Below are 20,509 nucleotides of genomic sequence, written 5' to 3'. Positions count from 1 at the left end.
GGTCATTTGGGTTCATTTAGGGGGTGTTATGTTAGGGGTGTTAGGATAGGGGGGGTTAGGTTAGGGGTTAGGTTTATTGCATTGTGGGCTTTGGCGGTTTAGGGGTTAATACTTTAATAGGTTTATTGCGTTGTGGGCTTTGGCAGTTTAGGGGTTAATAGTTTTAATAGGTAGTTTGCGTTGTGGGTTAATGACGGATTAGGGGTTAATAGTTTTAATAGGTAGTTTGGAATGTTGGGGTTGGCGGATTTAGGGGTTAATAATTTAGTTATTACTTGTGGTGTGGGTTTGATGGCGGATATAGGGCTCAATACACTTTATTAGCTATTGCGGTGGGGGATTGCAGTTGACAGGTAGATAGACATTGCGCATGCGTTAGGTGTTAGTTTATTTTTGCAGTCATTTCGGGAGTTACGGTGCTCCCATACTCAGCGCAAGGCTTGCTACGGCTGCATTTTATGGCGAGGTAAAAATTAAGTAAGATTTCTCCTTTTTCGCCACGTAAGTCCTTGCACTGAATATTGGATACCGATTTGCGACTCGGTCCCATGTTATCCTATGGGAGTAAAAATTGCGGGCAACGGGTGGAATATACGTGCCGCATTTATATGCGGCGCCGTATATAGGATATCAAACCCACGCAAAAACCAGCTTCGCCGGCTTTTGCAGGCGATGCCGCATATGTTATTGAGCCCGTGAAGTTACCTTGGGGTAAGCACTGATTGGCTAAAATGCAAGTCTGTCAAAAGAACTGAAATAAGGGGGCAGTTTGCAGAGGCTTAGATACAAGGTAATGACAGAGGTAAAAAGTGTATTATTGCAACTGTGTTGGTTTTGCAAAACTGGGGAATGAGTAATAAAGGGATTATCTATCTTTTTAAACAACAAAAATTCTGGTGTTGACTGTCCCTTTAACATCAATTCACTAATGACTCAATTTGCAAGAAAAAAAACTAACTGAAAATGTGATGCTAAAGTTTATTTTTTGTGGAAACTTGATATAATCCAGCTATTCATGATGAAAAATAGCAGGAATATCACATGAAATTGTCATGGTCCTACCTTTGTCCAAACTGGTAATTAAAATATAAAAAATAAATAGGGAGAATTCCACAAAATATAATCTATTTTTATGATCACCAAGTTACCCAATGTATCTGTCTACCTGCAATGTTTTATTAGTTATAAAAAAAAAGATCTATGAACCATGACATTAACAATAGATCAAAATAAAAAGATCTAGGCATTAAACCAATCATTTGAAAATACTGCTTAAGAAATTAAAGGGACACTGAACCCAAATTTTTCTTTCGCGATTCAGATAGCACATACAATTTTAAGCAACTTTCTTATTTTTCTCCTATTATCAAATTTTCTTTATTTTACTGGTATCTTTATTTGAAAAGCAAGAATGTAAGTTTAGATGCCGGTCCATTTTTGTGAACAACCTGGGTTGTTCTTGCTGATTGGTGGATAAATTCACCCACCAATAAAAAAGTACTGTCCAGGGTCTGAACCTAAAATTGGCTGGCTCCTTATCTTAGATGCCTTCTTTTTCAAATAAAGATAGCAAGAGAACGAAGAAAAATTGATAATAGGCATTAGAAAGTTGCTTAACCACTTAAGGACAACAGCACTTTTCCATTTTTCTGATCGTTTGGGACCAGGGCTATTTCTACATTTCTGTGGTGTTTGTGTTTAGCTGTAATTTTCCTCTTACTCATTTACTGTACCCACACATATTATATACCGTTTTTCTCGCCATTAAATGGACTTTCTAAAGTTACCATTATTTTTATCATATCTTATAATTTACTATATAAAAAAATATAAAATATGATGAAAAAATGGAAAAAAAAACACACTTTTTCTAACTTTGACTCCCAACATCTGTTACACAGCAACAACCACCAAAAAACTTCAATGCTATATTTTCTAAAATTTATCCTGAGTTTAGAACTACCCAATGTTTACATGTTCTTTTCTTTTTTTTTGCAAGTTATAGGACAATAAATACAAGTAGCACTTTGCTATTTCCAACCCATTTTTTTTTCAGAATTTGCGATAGTTACATTGTAACACTGATAATTGTCAGGAATCCCTGAATATCCCTTGACATGTTATATTTATTTTTAGTAGACAACCCAACGTATTGATCTAGGCCCATTTTTGTATATTTCATGCCACCATTTCACCACCAAATGCGCTCAAATAAAAAAAATCATTCACTTTTTCACAAACTTTTGGTTTCTCACTGAAATTATTTACAAACAGCTTGTGCAATTATGGCACAAATGCTTGTAAATGCTTCTCTGGGAACCCCTTTGTTCAGAAGTAGCAGACTTATATGGCTTTGGCGTTGCTTTTTGGAAATTAGAAGTCCGCTAAATGCCGCTGGGCACCACACGTGTATTATGCCCAGCAGTGAAGGGGTTAATTAGGGAGCATGTAGGGAGATTGTAGGGTTAATTTTAGCTTTAGCGTAGTGTAGCAGACAACCCAAAGTATTGATCTAGGCCCATTTCGGCATATTTCATGCCACCATTTCCCCGCCAAATGCGATCAAATAAAACAAATCGAAAAAATGTTCACAATTTTAGGTTTCTCACTGAAATTATTTACAAACAGCTTGTGCAATTATGGCACAAATGGTTGTAAATGCTTCTCTGGGATCCCCTTTGTTCAGAAATAGCAGACATATATGGCTTTGGCATTGCTTTTTGGTAATTAGAAGGCTGCTAAATGCCGCTATGCACCACACTTGTATTATACCCAGCATTGAAGGGGTTAATTAGGCACATCCCACCCCCTGAACCCTCGATAACTCCCCTCAAACAGCTCTCTTTCCTCCCCCACCTCACAATTGTCACAGCCATCTTAAGTACTGGCAGAAAGTCTGCCAGTACTAAAAAATAAAGCATTTTAATTTTTTTTTAATTTTTCCCCCCAATTTATTCTGCAGTGTTGGATCCCATCTTAGCCCCCAACCTCCCTGATCCCCCCCATACATCTCTCTAACCCTCCCCCTCTACTTATTTGCCACCATCTTGGGTACTGGCAGCTGTCTGCCAGTACCCAGTTTGCCCCCAAAAAATGTGTACTTTTTTTATTTTTTATTACAAACACATTTTCTGTAGTGTAGCTGCCCCCTCTCGATATCCTCCCTCCCTCCCCCTCTCAGATCCCTTCCCCAAAGTCCTTCATTTCACCACCATAGGTTCAAATAACGAGATTCCTGCACCCCGTGTCCCGCCATTTTAGCCGACTAAGCAGCAAGTCTCCTGTACCCGATCGGGAAGCTGATGCATTGATGGGCCGCCCACCCGCTTCCCAGCTGCTGCTCCTACCCACCAACGATCGGCGCCATCAATGCCCGATGCAGAGAGGGCCACAGAGTGGCTCTCTCTGCATCAGTGTCCTAAACAAGGTATTACATCCACCGCTTGAAACCCCTGAGGACGTACAGTGTACGTCCTTGGTCACTAACTGACATTTTTTGTAGGACGTACCCTATACGTCCTTGGTCCTTAAGGGGTTAAAATTGCATGCTCTATCTGAATAACAAAAGAAAAAATTTGGGTTCAGTGTCCCTTTAAGATTAATTTATTGCTATGCACCTTACAGGTTTTTGAATATACAAAAGCAAGCGATAACACCTAAAACAGAAAGTGGTATTTTGGATCGTGCAGGAGCACAACACATAACAGACGACTTGTCATACAAGCACAATGAACAAGCTACTTCAACTTCCCATTAAAAGTATAAGGCTTGTTAAAGGCCATGTGAGACTCTAAATAATCAAAGTTTAGACATTTTATTTATATCCAAAACATGCTCTGGCCCAGACACCCACCAGGAGAGATGTTTCTCTACATGACTCTATTCTTGAAAGGATTCTCAATGTTTTGGCGCAATCTTGTTGGCTTAACACTATATCCAATGGGTGTCTAAGGCAGTAATCATCAAACATATGAATTCATAGCAATATCACCATTTACCTGCAACAATTAAACAAGTTAAAGGGACAGTCTACACTAGAATTGCTATTGTTTTAAAAGATAGATAATACTTTTATTTCCCATTCCCCAGTTTTGCATAACCAACACAGTAATATTAATATACGTTTTACCTCTGTGATTACCTTGTATCTAATCCTCTTCTGACAGCCCCCTGATCACATGACTTTTATTTATTATCTATTGACTTGCATTTTAGGCAATTAGTGCAGTCTGTCACATCCCACGGCGTGATCACTATGTGATTTATATGGCCCACAGGAACTAGCACTCCCCTATTGTGAAAAGCAAATAAAAAAGCATGTGATAAGAGGCAACCTTCAAGGGCTTAGAAATTAACATATGAGTTTTCAACTATGAATACCAAGAGAACAAAGCACATTTGATGTTAGAAGTAAACTGGAAAGTTGTCTAAAATTACATTTCCTATCTGAATAATGAATGTTTAATTTTGACTATATTGTCTCTTTAAGGCCTCATTCAGTAGGACAGTGGTTCACATCTGATGAGTGTTTTGCCAACTGCGACTTTCTCAAAGACAAGAGCAACCTTGGTCCATGTTGCACTTTTTATCCACAAAATTAACCAATTACATAGCATTTACCAAACTCATCCTTCAGGGTAACCAATCAGTGAACACAGTTACATCTACTGTATATCAACTACTCAATGCTATTGGCTGAAATGCCATACAGCCTTCAATCCTACCCTCAACATACTACATGATATAACCAAATCCCCTCCTTCCAATAATGGGTGTGTGGAAAGCAGCTTATCAGCTCTATGTATGACACCACAAAGAGAATCACTTAGTCAATGTGTATAAAAATGCCTGTGTATCTCACACAACAAAAACAATATACATGTGCATAGAATGATCAATAAGCCACATGAGTAATGCCAATAGTACATGTATAAGGAATAACCAATCACAACTTACAATCTTATTAAGTCATATCATCCGACAATCAATAACAACGTTCACAGAAATGCAGAATCCAGGTGTCTGTAAAACGCCATATGAATCTAAAGACAGCCTGTACTACACCTGATCATGGCAAGAATTATCCCCAATCCAATCATCTATAAGCATCATCAGAGACAAATGAAAGTCTGGATCTACCCAATCATACTGCATCATTAGGTCATGTGATAAAAATTGTGTCATTCATTCATGTAATTCGTCTGTCAAAAGGGAAAACATCTCTTCACTAGTATGTAGATTAAGTATAATAACTATCATAATGGAAGAAAATATTAGCCGATGGTCACCTACATATATTTAAATCTTCAGATAAAAGATAGTACCAGCAAATAACAATTACAACCGTAGTGACTGTAAACATGACCTTATGACAGCGATCTTGTTGAAGACTTGCATTGTGATTTTATGTTTTTAAATCTTTGCTGTTTAATTTTATATACAGTTTTATAACATTAGTGTCTAATTTTAAAAGTTAAAGGGACAGTCTACACTAGATTTTTTATTGTTTAAAAAGATAGATAATCCCTTTATTACCCATTCCCCCCCGATTTGCATTACCAACATGGTTATATAAATATACTTTCTACCTCTGTGATTACCTTGTACCTAAGTCTCTGCAGACTGTCCCCTTATCTCAGTTCTTTTGACAAACTTGCACTAGCCAATCAGTGCTGACTCCTATTTATCTATGTTATCTATATGGCACACATGAACTAGCAATGTCTCACTGTGAAAAAAACTGTCAAAATGCACTGAGATAAGAGGCTTAGATATTAGCACATTATCCTACCCAGGTTTGAGATTCAACAAAGAATACCAAGAGTACAAAGCAAATATGATGATAAAAGTAAATTGGAAAGCTGTTTAAAATTGTATGCCCTGTCTGAATCATGAAAGTTACATTTTAACTTGATTGTCCCTTTAAGTTTTAATTGGTGGACCTTTGGCGTATGTTAGCTCTCTACCTTGATTATTGATTTAGGACCATGAATTAACTTTTCTAAATATAAAGTTATATAAAATGCTATCACACATTTGTGCATTAACACATTTCCAACAATTCATATTAGATGGTAAAACCTGTAATTTTTTTTACATAAGCTAATATGACATAAATACAATACATAATTAATATTCATAATTGAAAAACAAAAGTACACATTTATTTCATGAAGGTTATTGTGACATAAATATCTTATTCACCAACCAAATGCTTAGCACCTGTCAGTTTAGCCTTCTTGTGCATGCTCCATATAATAAAAATTGTGTTCATTCAACCCCACTGCTATTCCTTTGTGACACAGGCGTTTCAGCCCCAATATTTCCTCCCAGCTCACACACATATACTCTTATCCGCTTTACATTGGGAACTCACATATGCGCCTTACGTCCGGGACCCATCTCCTTCAATTACACAAACCTGGTGCTACCTGCGGTTTTCTTCGGAGACTCCACTCGTTCGCGAATGCCCGGCTCGTCTTCACTTGGCATCTTGTGTTGCTCCTTCCCGTCAGCGTGTGTGTGCGATGACCTCAATGGGCGTGCTTCAGTCACATGACCGGCAGTGGGGCATGGTGGTAAACGGCTCCGTGTGTGCTCTCTCTTGATTACTCCAGCTGTACAAACTTCAAAGAAATAGAGGCACCTCCACGGCATGCATTTAAAAGTTCCTTTATTTATCGTACAAACAGCGGATAAATAATTCTTTCAGTTACACAGCTCAGGTCGGAAAGACTTGGGTTGCTCCCAGTGACCCACTGACACGTTTCGGCTCGCTGGCCGTAATCGTAAATATCTTATTATTACATATCCATGTATAGAGAACATCAGTAAAGAAATCTTGCTCAGTATACACACAACTCATTTGTTAAGGTTTATAATTAAACACATTATAAATCAGCTTTGCATGTAGTACATAGATATTAAAGGGCTAGAAAGGTCGATACTGAAATGTTTTTGAATAGAAACATTGCAATGTTTTTGCAATTTACTTCCACTAGCAAAATTACTTCTAGTAAAAGTCATTACTGTTTTTCTCAGGTATACACATATGCTGTGAGTGCCCCGTGAGTTGAACACCACATCAAAGACTAAGCGGTGGCTTGTATGAAACAAATTGTCTTCAGTAAAGCCACACACACCAACACCAGCTGCCTGAGAAGGTGTGAAATTTGAATGCTTGTGCACAGGGAAGTCACAACATATGTGCATTTGTTGCTGAAAAACTGTATAAACCTAATGTTTTGTAATAAACATTTTTGCTAATTGAAGTATATTGCAAATTTTTTTGTATTCAAAACTGAAATACACCCACACACACACATTTCACCTTTCTCTTTGACATTTCCATTCCTCTAAATTTCAACAGAATTTAAACATTGTATTCCTTAATTCTGGTGCATGGATATAGAAATCCCTGATTTTATGCAATTTAATCATTAATATGAAGTATCTAAGTAGTTCAGTTTTTCAAGCAGGGATTTCCTTAATGGGAAATATAGCTATACATTTGCACATTAATTTAGTACTTAAATATTAGATACCATAATTACTTGTTTCACCTGATATGATATCCTTAATTTAATAACAGCTAATGAAGAAATTCATTAGATAATCCACCTTAAATGTTGTTTTTATTAGACGTACAAATTTACTTAAAGGGTCATTAAACTGTTGATCACAGCTACAAAAGAATAGTAACTATTCACCATGTAATTACAATTCATCCTATTCCTGCAGCTCTTTTTAAATCAGTGCTCCTGTTTTAATAGCTTAAAGGTGTCAGATACTTTAGCTCCGCCTCCTCATACTGGGTGCTGCCACCTTGGTACGACTTGGTACTTGGTGACAAAAACAGTGCACACTCACAGATCAGTAATATTGCTCCATTTTTGACAGCTGTATCATTTGCTTGGAGTTAGAGTGCATGATACATGTTGTGAGCTTTACATTTTTGCATTTTCTGCACAGTTTTAAAGTTACACAAAATATATTTAAAAGAACTCAACAATAATAAAGAGCATTGCAGACACTGCAAAAATGTAACGCTTCTGCTCTGTATAGTGCACCCTTAACCTGAAGCATATTATATAATTGTCAAAAAGTTGACAACCTCATCAATATTTAAATGCACACTACTAAACCCACAGGCCTTGAAGATCAAATCATCCTCAAAGTGGCAATATATTCAAAAGGGATCCGTCATGGGATCGAGATTGCCAGTGAAATTTTGATGTCTGAAATCAGTGTTTTAGTCTTGTGCAGAAGAGTTTTATTATACATCTCAGTGGGTGGCGATACTTGTGATATTTTCATAGCCGCATTGCTACCTACATTGAAGATTGAATGTAAATGATCCCTTTACACATGTATATTGTCTATTTCATGCATTCAGTACACTCCCGAATAAGCTAAATTCAGCCTATGCACATTAAAATAATATAGAAAGAATGTATTAATTAAAAGCTTTAATACATTAATTTATTCTTTATTTTAATGCAAAAAGAGCAGCCCAACAAACCCACTACACAGTCCTACACTATTAACCCCTAAAATGCCATAATCCCCACTGCAACCTAACCACACTGCACTATTAACTACTAAAGTTCCATAACCTCCACAACAACCTTACCTACTACACAATTATCCCCTAAAGTGTCATAATCTCCACAGCAGCCTAACCCAACTACACTATAAACCCCTTAAGTTCCATAACCCCCACCACAACCTAACCCGGCTAGACTATTAACCCCTAAAGCGACACAAAAAAACAACAACCAAAACAAAACAGCAATTAACTACAACAAAGTAAACAAAACATTAACCAAAAGCCAACAACAATAAAATGCAACAAAGTAAACAAAACAGCAAACCAAAAACACCAGTAAACACCAGCAACAAATATTTATTGCTCACCATCCAAAGTCTTCTCATCTTTTCTTCATCAGATGTAATCCACAACTATAAACCAGGCAGAAAAAAAGCCATACAAAATCCAAGTTGAAAAAAAATAAAAAATCCAAGTTGGAAAAAAATAACCAAGGGTCCTCTTCTTTCTTCATCAAATGTAATATACAAGCCAAGAAAAAATAGCCATAAAAAACCCAAGTTGAAAAAAAAATCCAAGGGGTTATATTCTTTCTTCATCATAATATGGTCCTCTGTGGCGGCTCCTCCTCAGCAGCAGCAGCAGCTTCTCTTTTTCTTCCATCGGGTTTTCATGCTGTCCCACAGCTAACTCATTTTTTCCTGTCAATCCCCCCTCCTTTTATAGGGGTGTCAGCCAATAAGAATTAAGTACATTTAAAAATAAATCAGCCAATAGAATGCTTTTTTTTCTACTGGCTGATTAAAAAAAATATAAATCTTTCTTTTGGCTGATTTGAAAATGTTTAAAAATCAGCAAATAGAACTTCCAGGACACCTCTATAAAATGGAGGAACTGACAGGAAAAAAAATAGTATGCTGTGGGACAGCATAAAGACTGGATGAAAGAAGAAGAGGAGCTGCTGCTTCCAAGGAGGAGCCGCCAATTACCAGAGGAGCCATCGCCAAGGACCAGAAGAGCCGCCACCAAGGACCAGAAGAGCCGCCACCAAGGACCAGAAGAGCCGCCACCAAGGACCAGAAGAGCTGCCACCAAGGGCCAGAGGAGCCACTGCCATCTTGTGAATTACATCTGATGAAGAAAGAAGAAGACCCCTTGTTTTTTTTTTTCGAATTTGGACTTTTTTCTTCAACTTGGATTTTTTGATGGCTTGTGGATTACATTTGATGATGAAAGAAGAGCCGCCACCAAGGACCAGAAGAGCCGCCATCAAGGGCCAGAGGAGGCACTGCCATCTTGTGAATTACATCTGATGAAGAAAGAAGAAGACCTCTTGTTTTTTTTTTTTTTTAAATTTTGACTTTTTTCTTCAACTTGGATTTTTTGATGGCTTGTGGATTACATCTGGTGAAGAAAGAAGAGGACCCCTTTTTTTTTTTTTTTCAGCTTGGATTTTTTTATGCCTTTTATTCCTGGTTTTTTGTTTTTTTTTTACACCTGATGAGAAAAGAAGTGAAGACTTCAGATGGTGAATAAAAAATACTTGTTGTTGTATTTTATTGTTAGCTTTTGGTTTACTGTTTTGTTTACTTTGTTGCATGTTATTTTTGGCTTTTGGTTTACTTTTTTGTTTATTTTGATATATTTTATTGTTGTTGGCTTTTGGTTTAACCTTTTAAAGCCATTATGCCGTTCTATTCCGTCATAATTACACTGGGCTTTAAAGCCGTTATGACGGAATAGAACGTCATAGCTAACGGCTGTCCTGAAGCCTTCTGTGCTGTCAGGGCTTGATCGCCGTCTTGGGGGCGTTCCTAGGGTTGTAGGGACACCCCCCAGACGTGATCCAATAATTGAAATCTCGCGATCGTGGTTTCAATTTGTCTACATCGGAACAGTTGTTCCGATGTATGCACTTTAGCCCTGTCACATAAAGGGTTAATGTTTTGTTTAATTTGTTGTGGTCTATTGTTGTGTGCTTTTGGTTAAGATTCCGTTTATTTTGATGTGGTTTTATTGTTGTGGGGTTTTGCTTGTTGTTTTTATTTACTGTTGTGACTTATGTCACTTTAGGGTTTAATAGTGTAGTGGGGTTATGTTGTCTTGGGGTTATGGCACAAATAGTGAAAATATGGACATGCAAAATACACCTTTAGGAGCTATAGGGATATGGGTATATTTTACATGTATATATAATGATTCATTTATCTGTATTTTTTTTTGTATAAGGCAGTAATATGTATTTTAAGTATTGTCGTGATTTTAAAATGTTTTTTTATTTCCTTTTGTGTTTTTTTTAAAAAAAAAAGATTTATTTTTAGTGGTATTAATATGTCATAGAAGACATAACTGCATGGCCACTGCTCTTCCAAAATTTCACATGAGTCTGACGATGTATTGATAAGCAGTGCCACAGTGCATGAGAATGACTGTGCTCCAAGATAGCAGTCCCAGTACAGAGAGTTGGAGCTTAACCATCCAACAACTTTTCAGGGATTAAAATAGGAACACGGCTTTAAAGAGAGCTGCGGCAATTGGAGGAAAAGTAATAGCATAGTAAGTAGCAACTATGTTAGAGTAGTTGTACCCTGCAGTTTAATGTCCCTTTAATTGTGATTTATTCCTTAAATGAATGATAAATAAAGCCATGGCTTACAGTATGTGTGTTACATCATAATGATTAGAATTCTATTTATCCCGGTTCAGGAACTAGCCAAATGTTACAAACCACGGTTATATTCATGATTTGTTTGAACAAAGAATCAGAAATAACAACATTTTTGCTCATGTCTAGTTTTTATTATTTTGATAGGGCATATTTGGTATTATGCAAAATCTATTTTAATGCCAGTGACCCCCGTATGCTTTCCATATCACTAATTAGCACTAATTACAATCATATAATAATAGTTATAATTAATTAATGCAAAAGCTGCATATAGCATTTCAATTTCCTAATAAGTCCCAAAGGCTTCACATAAGCCTGTAAGTAATAAATCAATTTACATTCTGCTTGCAGGAGTCTTTCAACATCATCTCCTCTAACTGTAGATAAAGCTATGGGCTTCATTCTCTAAAGCTCTCAGCTCAGATGAAATTCTCTATAAAACATCTGTCAGTGCTGCAAGGTCCTTACCAGGATTTTCTAAAGGCAAATTTTACCTTATTAGCTGTGTATCTCGCTAAGGCGTGTAACACATTACAATATGGTCTGCAATAAAAAATCATTTAAAAAATGTATTCAACACAATTCATAATCAATATATGCATTAAAAATGCTGTTTGATAGTGTACATTATCAAAGGTGAAATAATTATCTTCCAACAAAAAAAATCTAAAAATCTGCTACTGTTAATTCTCTTTTTCCTTCTTGTAAAATAATATATATATATGTGTGTGTGTGTGTGTTACAGCTTTCCTTCCTAGGTTATAGGGAATGGTAGAATACAACACTCCTACATCCAAACATATTAGCAGGTCAACATTAAAAAACCTTGAAACCATTTGAATGTTGTTATCATTTCTCCAGCAGAAGTCCAATAATGGTAAAATGTATATGATAAAAGTGTATTAAGGCATTTTGCATTGCTAGGAGGAAGCAAGGCAGACATCATTTTATTCATAAGAATAAATGTTGTGTGTACAAATAAAGAGGATGATGTTGAAAGATTCCGTCTGCAAAAATGATGTTAGTAAATGCATTAATTACATAAAGGCTTATGTGATACATTTGGGACTAAATAAGAAATTTAAATTCAATGTTTCTTTAGTTTTTTCTCAGTCTTTGAAATTATTAATGATAATTCTTATTATAGATATTTAAATTAATTTTAAGAAATGATATAGAAAGTGTAGAGGGACTGACTAAAGTTAAAAGTAATTTTAAAATATAAAAATCTATCCGAATCATAAAAGTTTAATTTGGACTAGACTGTCCCTGTAATAAACAGGTATATTTTGTTGCAAATCATTATTATTAGTCCAAGCAAAATAATGAAATAATAAACACACACTGACAAAAAAATATAAGAGAAAATATGTTAAGGTTTATTATCTTGTATCTTTACACTTGATATGTAATTAAAATAAAAAAATCTTGTACTTACAAATTGTAAAGTAGGGAATGTAGCTTTAATAATTTAATATTTTTAAGGTGTTGTATTTTCCATCAACTAAATCACTGGGGTATATTCCAATCATGACAGGGTAATATGCTTTGTATGACTTTTGCTGGGATTTCAAATCTAAGGACCTTCCGATCATTTAGAAATTCATTATCACCTGTTTGTTGAGATGCATTGAACTGAGTCGACTCCTCAATACTTTGCATTGAAAAAAAATAGATTGCAATTTATTCCAATCCATCTAAACACACTTTTTCAGCATCTTTTTACACATTTTTTTAGCCTTTTCTATTTCTTTCATGGCGCATATTTTGCACAGCTTTTTATTAAAGTACTATTAAATGCAGTAGAATTGCACAATCAACTAACACATAATAAAAATAAAATAACTGAATTTCAACTTGGTAGTAGATTTTTTTTTCTATCAAATTTCAAAGTTACTTCCATTTTTCCTGTATCTTGTATCATGGGACATCAATTAGCCAATCACAAAATACACTGTCCAGCATCAAAGATTACATTGCCGTTTGCATGGCTGTCTATTATGAACACACTTTAAGGATTACCCTAAACATATTTCAGTGCTGTTAGCATATACCCTGCAAAAATGTATAGCCCCGGTTAGACTGCTTAACATTATGAGTCATGAATCATAATATATACTTCTCAATTAGTAACCTAGTGCTGGAGTTTGCTTTTAAAATATTAAGGGATCACTAGGTCCTTCAAGCTTGGAGTATAAATGCCTTCCTAGAATTTCTCATGATATTATGTTGATTGCTTTTGATATGTTAAAGTAGGAAGCACGTCTTAGACATAAATACTCCAAATCCCTTTTTTACAGTGCAATAGACCAATTTTTTTAATTAGATGTGTTATATATTTAAAGGGACAGTCTACACCAGATTTTTTATTGTTTAAAAAGATAGATAATCCCTTTATTACCCATTCCCTAGTTTTGCACAACCAACACAGTTATATAAATACACCTTTTACCTCTGTGATTACCTTGTATCTAATCTTCTTCAAACTGCCCCCTTATTTCAGATATTTTAACACACATCCATTTTAGCCAATCAGAGCTGGCTCACCTGAACTCCTTGTGTGTGAGCACAGTGATATCTATATGACACACATGAACTAACACCCTCTAGTGGTGAAAAACTGTCAAAATGCCCTGAGAGAAGAGGCGGCCTTCAAGGGCTTAGAAATTAGCATATGAACCTCTTAGGTATAGCTTTCAACTAAGAATACCAAGAGAACAAAGCAAAATTGGTGATAAAAGTAAATTTGAAAATTGTTTAAAATTACATTCTCTATCTGAATCATGAAAGTTTATTTTGAACTTGACTGTCCCTTTAAGGTAAATGAAACCCCAAAAAATATTTTTGTGGTTGTTACAGAGCACACATTTTTAAAAACATTTTACAATTTACTTTCTATTATCAAATTTTCTTTGTTCCCATGGTCTTCTTTGTTGAAGAGATACCTTAAAAGGTGTCTGTAGCACTGCATAGCAGGAAATAGTACTGCCATCTAGTGCTCTTGCAAATGGATAACTTTTTTGCAAAATTGCTGCTATATAATGCTCCAGACATGTGCACTTTACTGAGCTTATGTCCCTGCTTTTCAACAAAAGATACCAAAACAACAATAACATTTGATAACAGAAGTAAATTAGAACGTTGCTTTAAATTGCACAATATATCTGAATCCTGAAAGAAAAATTACGGGTTTCACGTCCCTTTACGATTACTTACTTTTACACTCTAGTCTTTACCTCTATTTTTCAGTTAAAATAAATATAGTATAAATATTTTCAAGTTATATTTAGAAATGATTGCCGTCTGTTTTTTATGGCAGGTCCATGTGTGGCTTAATTTGAGTAGGCAGTTACAAATGTATTGTTTAAAAATGTTAACAATGACTATACATCATAGAGAGATAACTAGTTCAGTACTGAACTATTATTAGTACTACCATCTACTCGTTTCCCTGACTACTGTTTGTGATGATATTTTTACTTTGTTCTTTTTTTCTGATGTCTCAATAAAAATATTAAAACAATAAAATAATTAATTTCCTGGTAAAATCTTAGATATTACTGAAATTACAATTTCAAGCTACTGTACTTCCATGCAATTAAAATATATAAGTAAAACATTATATATATATATATATATATATATATATATATATATATATTATATAAAAAAATTATTAATTGCATCCATCATAAATTGACTAAGTAAACAAAAACATTCAAACATTTTAATCAATCATCGTCAATGAGCTGTCATGTTTTATTTTCACATTGGACACATATATAGTTAAAGGGACACTGAACCCATTTTTTTTTTCTATTGTGATTCAGATAGAGCATGCAATTTTAAGCAACTTTCTAAATTACTCCTATTATCAAATTCTTTTCATTCTCTTGGTATCTTTATTTGAAATGCAAGAATGTAAGTTTAGATGCCGGCCCATTTTTGGTGAACACACTCTGTTGTTCTTGCTGATTGGTGGGAAAATTCACCTACCAATAAACAAGTGCTTACCATTGTCTGAACCAAAAATAATAGCTTAAATGCCTTTTTTTTCCAACAAAGAAAGCAAGAGAACGAAGAAAATGTGTTAATAGGAGTAAATTAGAAAGTTGTTTAAAATGGCATGCTCTATCTGAATCACGAAAGAAAAAATTTTGGTTCAGTGTCGCTTTAACAGTTTTCCGCAACAAGTTTCAAGAAACACTTAAAAAATACATTACAAAGTACACTTACACTCATATTAACACTGTCTATTAAAAATTATTAAAAAAAATATTGCACACAAAAATTATGAGGACTCAAAGATAGGAGATCTCGGGGGTTAGAAAAAGAAATCTGACACAGAGATTTTACATTGACATACTGTACATACATAGAGAAACATGGTTTTATATGTATAGAGATATGTTTAACTATGGAGATAATGAAAATATTTTACATTACAATCTTATGCACATTAAACAATATTTCGAGGGATTTTAAATGCGATATTCGCATATAGATCTCGAGATATCTAGACATCTATACTGTATATATATATTCATATACATATCTAGCAATAAATAGATATAGCAGTCCAAATATCATCAAATATATAGAGAAATATTTATTTAGAAATAAATAGAACATATTCCGTTGCAAAAACATTTTTGCAATATGAAATATTTGCATTTTAATGTACACTTTTCAAGGAGAATATGTCATGGGCTTTGCGCAACATATTAGGGTTTTTGTGGGGGGGGGGGGGTTCTATTTGTCTTCTCCATTTACTTCTATGAGGAATACATGAATGTGGAGGCGATTTCGTGGTTTGCATTACATGGCTTAACACGCACGCAAAATAAGTTGTTTTGCTACTTGTAATAGCTGCACAACCCCAAATGTGAAAAAGCCATAACTTGTGCTGAGTTTTCGCAACCGATTTGCCACGCGACTTGTAGTCTTGCTCTTAGTAAGGTCAATTAAAGTTTAATTTAACTCCCTTGACCCCTAATTTATGTTAATCTTATCCTATTTGCTGTGGCTAACTGGAGATATATATATAAATGACCTACATTTATGAAACAATCACAGTGTAGCACGTGTAACAGGGTCATTATTCGGAATCCTGCAATATGCAAATCAATTTTCATAGTAAAGTAATACATAAATAAATAATAAATAAAAAAGTAATAGATGATAAAATAAAAGAAGGTTATGGAATTACTTCATGCAACTTTGTTATTCTATGGATCATATTTATCATTCTGTCAGAAGCATTACACGGTTTATAAATAGGTTTCATGATATAAGGGGAGCTAATTAATTATGCTTTTAGCTACATTTTAAACTGTGTATTGAAATATACTTTGTTTCTCTCTCATGTATTGAGTTTCACTCTTCACTTGCCCGTTGCCTTATCCACTAAGAGTAAATTAATAAAATAATATAGAATTAAAAATGAAGACACAAAGTAACAATGAGAAAGTAATCAGTAATATTGGTCATGCTCGCCTTCAGGTCTCATTTCACACAAATTCAATTGCTTAAATGTTCGAAAGTAAAATTTTTCATTTATTTTTTGTTAAAAGTTCAATTACAGAATACAGGCTAAAAAGGATACAAAGTCCATTTTTTCTTTCAGGATTCAGATAAAACATTTTTAAACAACTTGCCAACTTACTTCTTATCAAACATGCTTCATTCTCTTAATATCCTTTGGTGAAAAAGCAGTAATACACTACTGGGAGCAAGCTGGACACATCTAGTCAGCCAATCACAAGAGACAAGTGTGTGCAGGCACCAATCACCAGCTAGCTCCCTTTAGTGTAGGATATGTGGGTATTATTTTTCAACAACTAATACCAAGTGAACAAAGTATATTTAGAAATTGAAGTGAGTTTAAAATTCTGTTAAAATAACATTCTCTATCTGAAACATGCAAGTTCAATTTTGACTTTAGGTTAATTATTCTTAAAACATATTTTTCAAAAAAAAGAGAATCAACCCTAAATCTCTTCTTGCCGTTGCTTTAATCATATTTAATTTATTTACAGTGAAACCTTATATTGTTCTAAGCATGATTAGAACTTTCTTTTCTGTGTTCAGAAAAAAAATATAAACTTCTATTATCAAATGTATTTTGTTCCTCTTTATCCTTTGTGGAAATGCAGGTAGGTATGCTCAGGAGGACTATATGGCAGCACTTCTTGAAGAATTATTTAACAATGATATACACTGTACAAAACTACTGCCACATAGTTCTCTAGACACATGCATGCATCTACTCATGTGTTGTCTTCAGTAAAGAATACCATGAGAATGAAGTAAATTTGATCATTGAAGTACAATTGAGACTTTTGTTTTATAAAATATGAAATTAAATTGTGGTTTCATGTCCCTTTAAAGTTTTTCCAATTACAGGTAGCCCTCAGTTTACGCCGGGGTAAGGTTCCAGAAGGAATGGTTGTAAATCGAAACCGTTGTAAATTGAAACCCAGTTTAGAATGCAAGTCAATGGGAAGTGAGGGAGTTAGGTTCCAGGCCCCCCTCAAAATTGGCATAAGTAACACCTAATACATTATTTTTAAAGCTTTGAAATGAAGACTTTAAATGCTAAACAGCATTGTAAACCTAATAAAATAATCACACAACACAGAATATAATTAAACTAAGTTAAATGAACAAAAACATTTGCTAAACAGCATTATAAACCTAATAAAATAATCACACAACACAGACTTTACTTGCATTTTTCTGCCAACAGTTCTTTCTATGCATTCCAATCTGGACTGATTTATAGACAGGAAGATCTTGTCCCTTTGCAAGCTGCTCGATAGCTCAGGTCTGGTTAAACGGATTAATTTCAGCTTGCTTGGCTTGCATATCTTTGCTGCAACACAAGTGGACAGCTCCACCTACTGGCTATTTTAATCAATGCACTGCTTCTCAATGCTTTTCAATAGCAGTCACATGACTGAAAAAAAAGGTTGTTATTCTGAAACGGTGCAAATTGAACCGTTGTAAACCGAGGGCCACCTGTACTTATATAATTCTAGCTGCATAGAATTAAAGTGATCGTAAAGTTGCACCATATTTAAAGCGGCATTTGTTACATCATTTTAAATAATCATGAGTTTAATTCATCTTTAGCAAAACCACTCCCTCTATCTACAGCACATGCTCAAGTTACTTACTGCATCAGGAGGGAGTCTGGGTGCTTACGTGGAGAGCGAGTCTCTACATTAGATAGAGCATTGACCGGGAAGTCTATAGAGGGTGGAGCAAGGTGCAGTAAATTTAAAAATTAAAAGCAAAAAAAATGTTTTGGAAACAATTTTTTTTATGAAACAGTTATTTTATTGATTAAGGGATAGGTTACCTACAGGAACAATCAAAGAGGCGCAACTTTAACATCACTTTAAATGGTATGGCAAATTGCCCCTTTAGGATTATTTTTCTATTTGAAATATCAAGTTTTGCTCATTAAAACCACAACCCATTATCCTCAAAAACATGTCCGTTTAAATGAACTGAGTCTGCAGGAAGAGCAGACCTAGTTATCTTATCTATGTCTAAATACACAAATGCTAATAGTTATGAATCTAACTTTTGATTACAGGTGACAGTTTAAATTACCAAAACCAACATTTTTGAATATTAAAGAATAAATTTAAATTTCAAGAATTCTAAAGCACCAATTTCCTAATAATTCAATATTATGGAGTTGGTAAATCAAACAGTATCAATTTCCAATACATTTAATATAATGGAGCTGGTAAATCCAGTTACTGAGAACAAATTAAACGGAAATGTACAGTGCCTTGTCATTTTGCAAGCAGAAGTATAAATACATGTTTAGAAACAATTTGCTCATTCATAATTCTCTATCACAATATTACTTTGTCTAGAAAAGCATAGAGCTACGTGCATGAACAAAAATAGATTCAGAAACTTTGCAGTTCACATTTGACCATGTAATATCTTAGTTACATTTATATATATATGAGTGAGTGATATTATATAGTGAGTGATTTCTTGTTTGCTGTCATAATCCTGTTAAAAGGATTGCTGTCTATGTCAAAACAGTATTTTGAAGCAAAAAAACTGAGAATTTGCATATCATACCCACAATTCTCTTGTGCATTGGAAACATTGTATATTAAGAATTTCTGGCGAAAAGCATGCGGGGAATCTTGCCTAGATGTGCTAATTTCCTATGCAAATATTTACATTGATTTAATTTTGAGACATGGAGGATTTTAATTTCAGTTTTTTGTCTCCCCCCATAATTTTAATGAATTTTGGTTTATATATATATATATATATATATATATATATATATATATATATATATATATATAATGTTTAAATGATTGTTTAAAAACATCCTACATGTTTCATAAACCTAAACACTATTCTTTACTAGTGATAGGCAGAAATTGATAAAACTTAAGAGATGCAGATTTCAATAGCATTTAAATGTTGTATATGTTGCTATGTTTGTCTATTTTTTATTTTATTTTTTTTGCATTCAGAACTAGAACTGAGCATCGCAAACAACAACAGACACAGTATTAAATAGAATATGGTTGATCATTTTCTGTACTAGTATGACAAATGAAATACTATAGATTTCGTTTTTGCTGCAATTATACATACAGTACATACATTATACACTCATTATACATGATTTGTGTTTATTAAATGCTACAAACAACTAAGGTAACAAGTTTTCCAATTAAAATAAAACATGAACGATATACATGCAATGTATTCATTTTGTTAGCTTTTTTGCAACTATTCCAAACATGTCATAGCTTTAAACTGTAGCTTGTAACCCATTGTTCACCAGATATTTACATGAGCACCTCTGAAGTTTAACAGCTTTTATACAAGCAATGCAATACAACAAAATGACTGACCTGCAAGTGCCATGTTCATATCCCTTATGTATTTTCATTAAAACTGCAGTAAAAATAAGATAAAGAATGGACAGCTTCTTATAGTCATGCGTTATAGCATACTGTAAACTGGAGATGTTTTTCAGGAAATATATATCTGCTGTTTTTTGGCATGCACACTTCCTGAAGCTGTGCACTGAAGCAAACACATTTGTGTAAATGAGCCTTGTTTTGGTTATAATAATGAAGCAAGATCCTTTCTTTTTTTTCTGTATGAATGTAAACTAATATGTAATGACATGTATATACTAATATGTTTGTCAATTACATTTTTTTTTGTTTAATGTTTCTTTCTTTTTTGCCACACACATGTGCATACACGCATACAATCAAATACAGAAACACACA

The 20,509-nt window shown here is 34.2% G+C and overlaps 1 protein-coding gene across 1 annotated transcript in view; it reads right to left on the bottom strand.

The window, feature by feature from the left end:
• The window catches only part of LOC128647395 (B-cell scaffold protein with ankyrin repeats-like), a 198,416-nt gene extending 178,175 nt beyond the window's left edge, over positions 1-20,241 (bottom strand). Inside the window, exon 1 of the mRNA XM_053700181.1 lies at positions 20,123-20,241. Within this exon, the coding sequence (XP_053556156.1) occupies positions 20,123-20,141 (19 nt within the window). The 5' untranslated portion in view covers positions 20,142-20,241. The remainder of the gene's footprint in view (positions 1-20,122) is intronic.
• Between the last annotated feature and the right edge of the window lie 268 nt (positions 20,242-20,509).

Source organism: Bombina bombina, chromosome 2 (assembly GCF_027579735.1).
Source record: "Bombina bombina isolate aBomBom1 chromosome 2, aBomBom1.pri, whole genome shotgun sequence".
NCBI classification, from domain to species: domain Eukaryota; kingdom Metazoa; phylum Chordata; class Amphibia; order Anura; family Bombinatoridae; genus Bombina; species Bombina bombina.
This window is presented reverse-complemented; position numbering and strand designations above follow the sequence as displayed.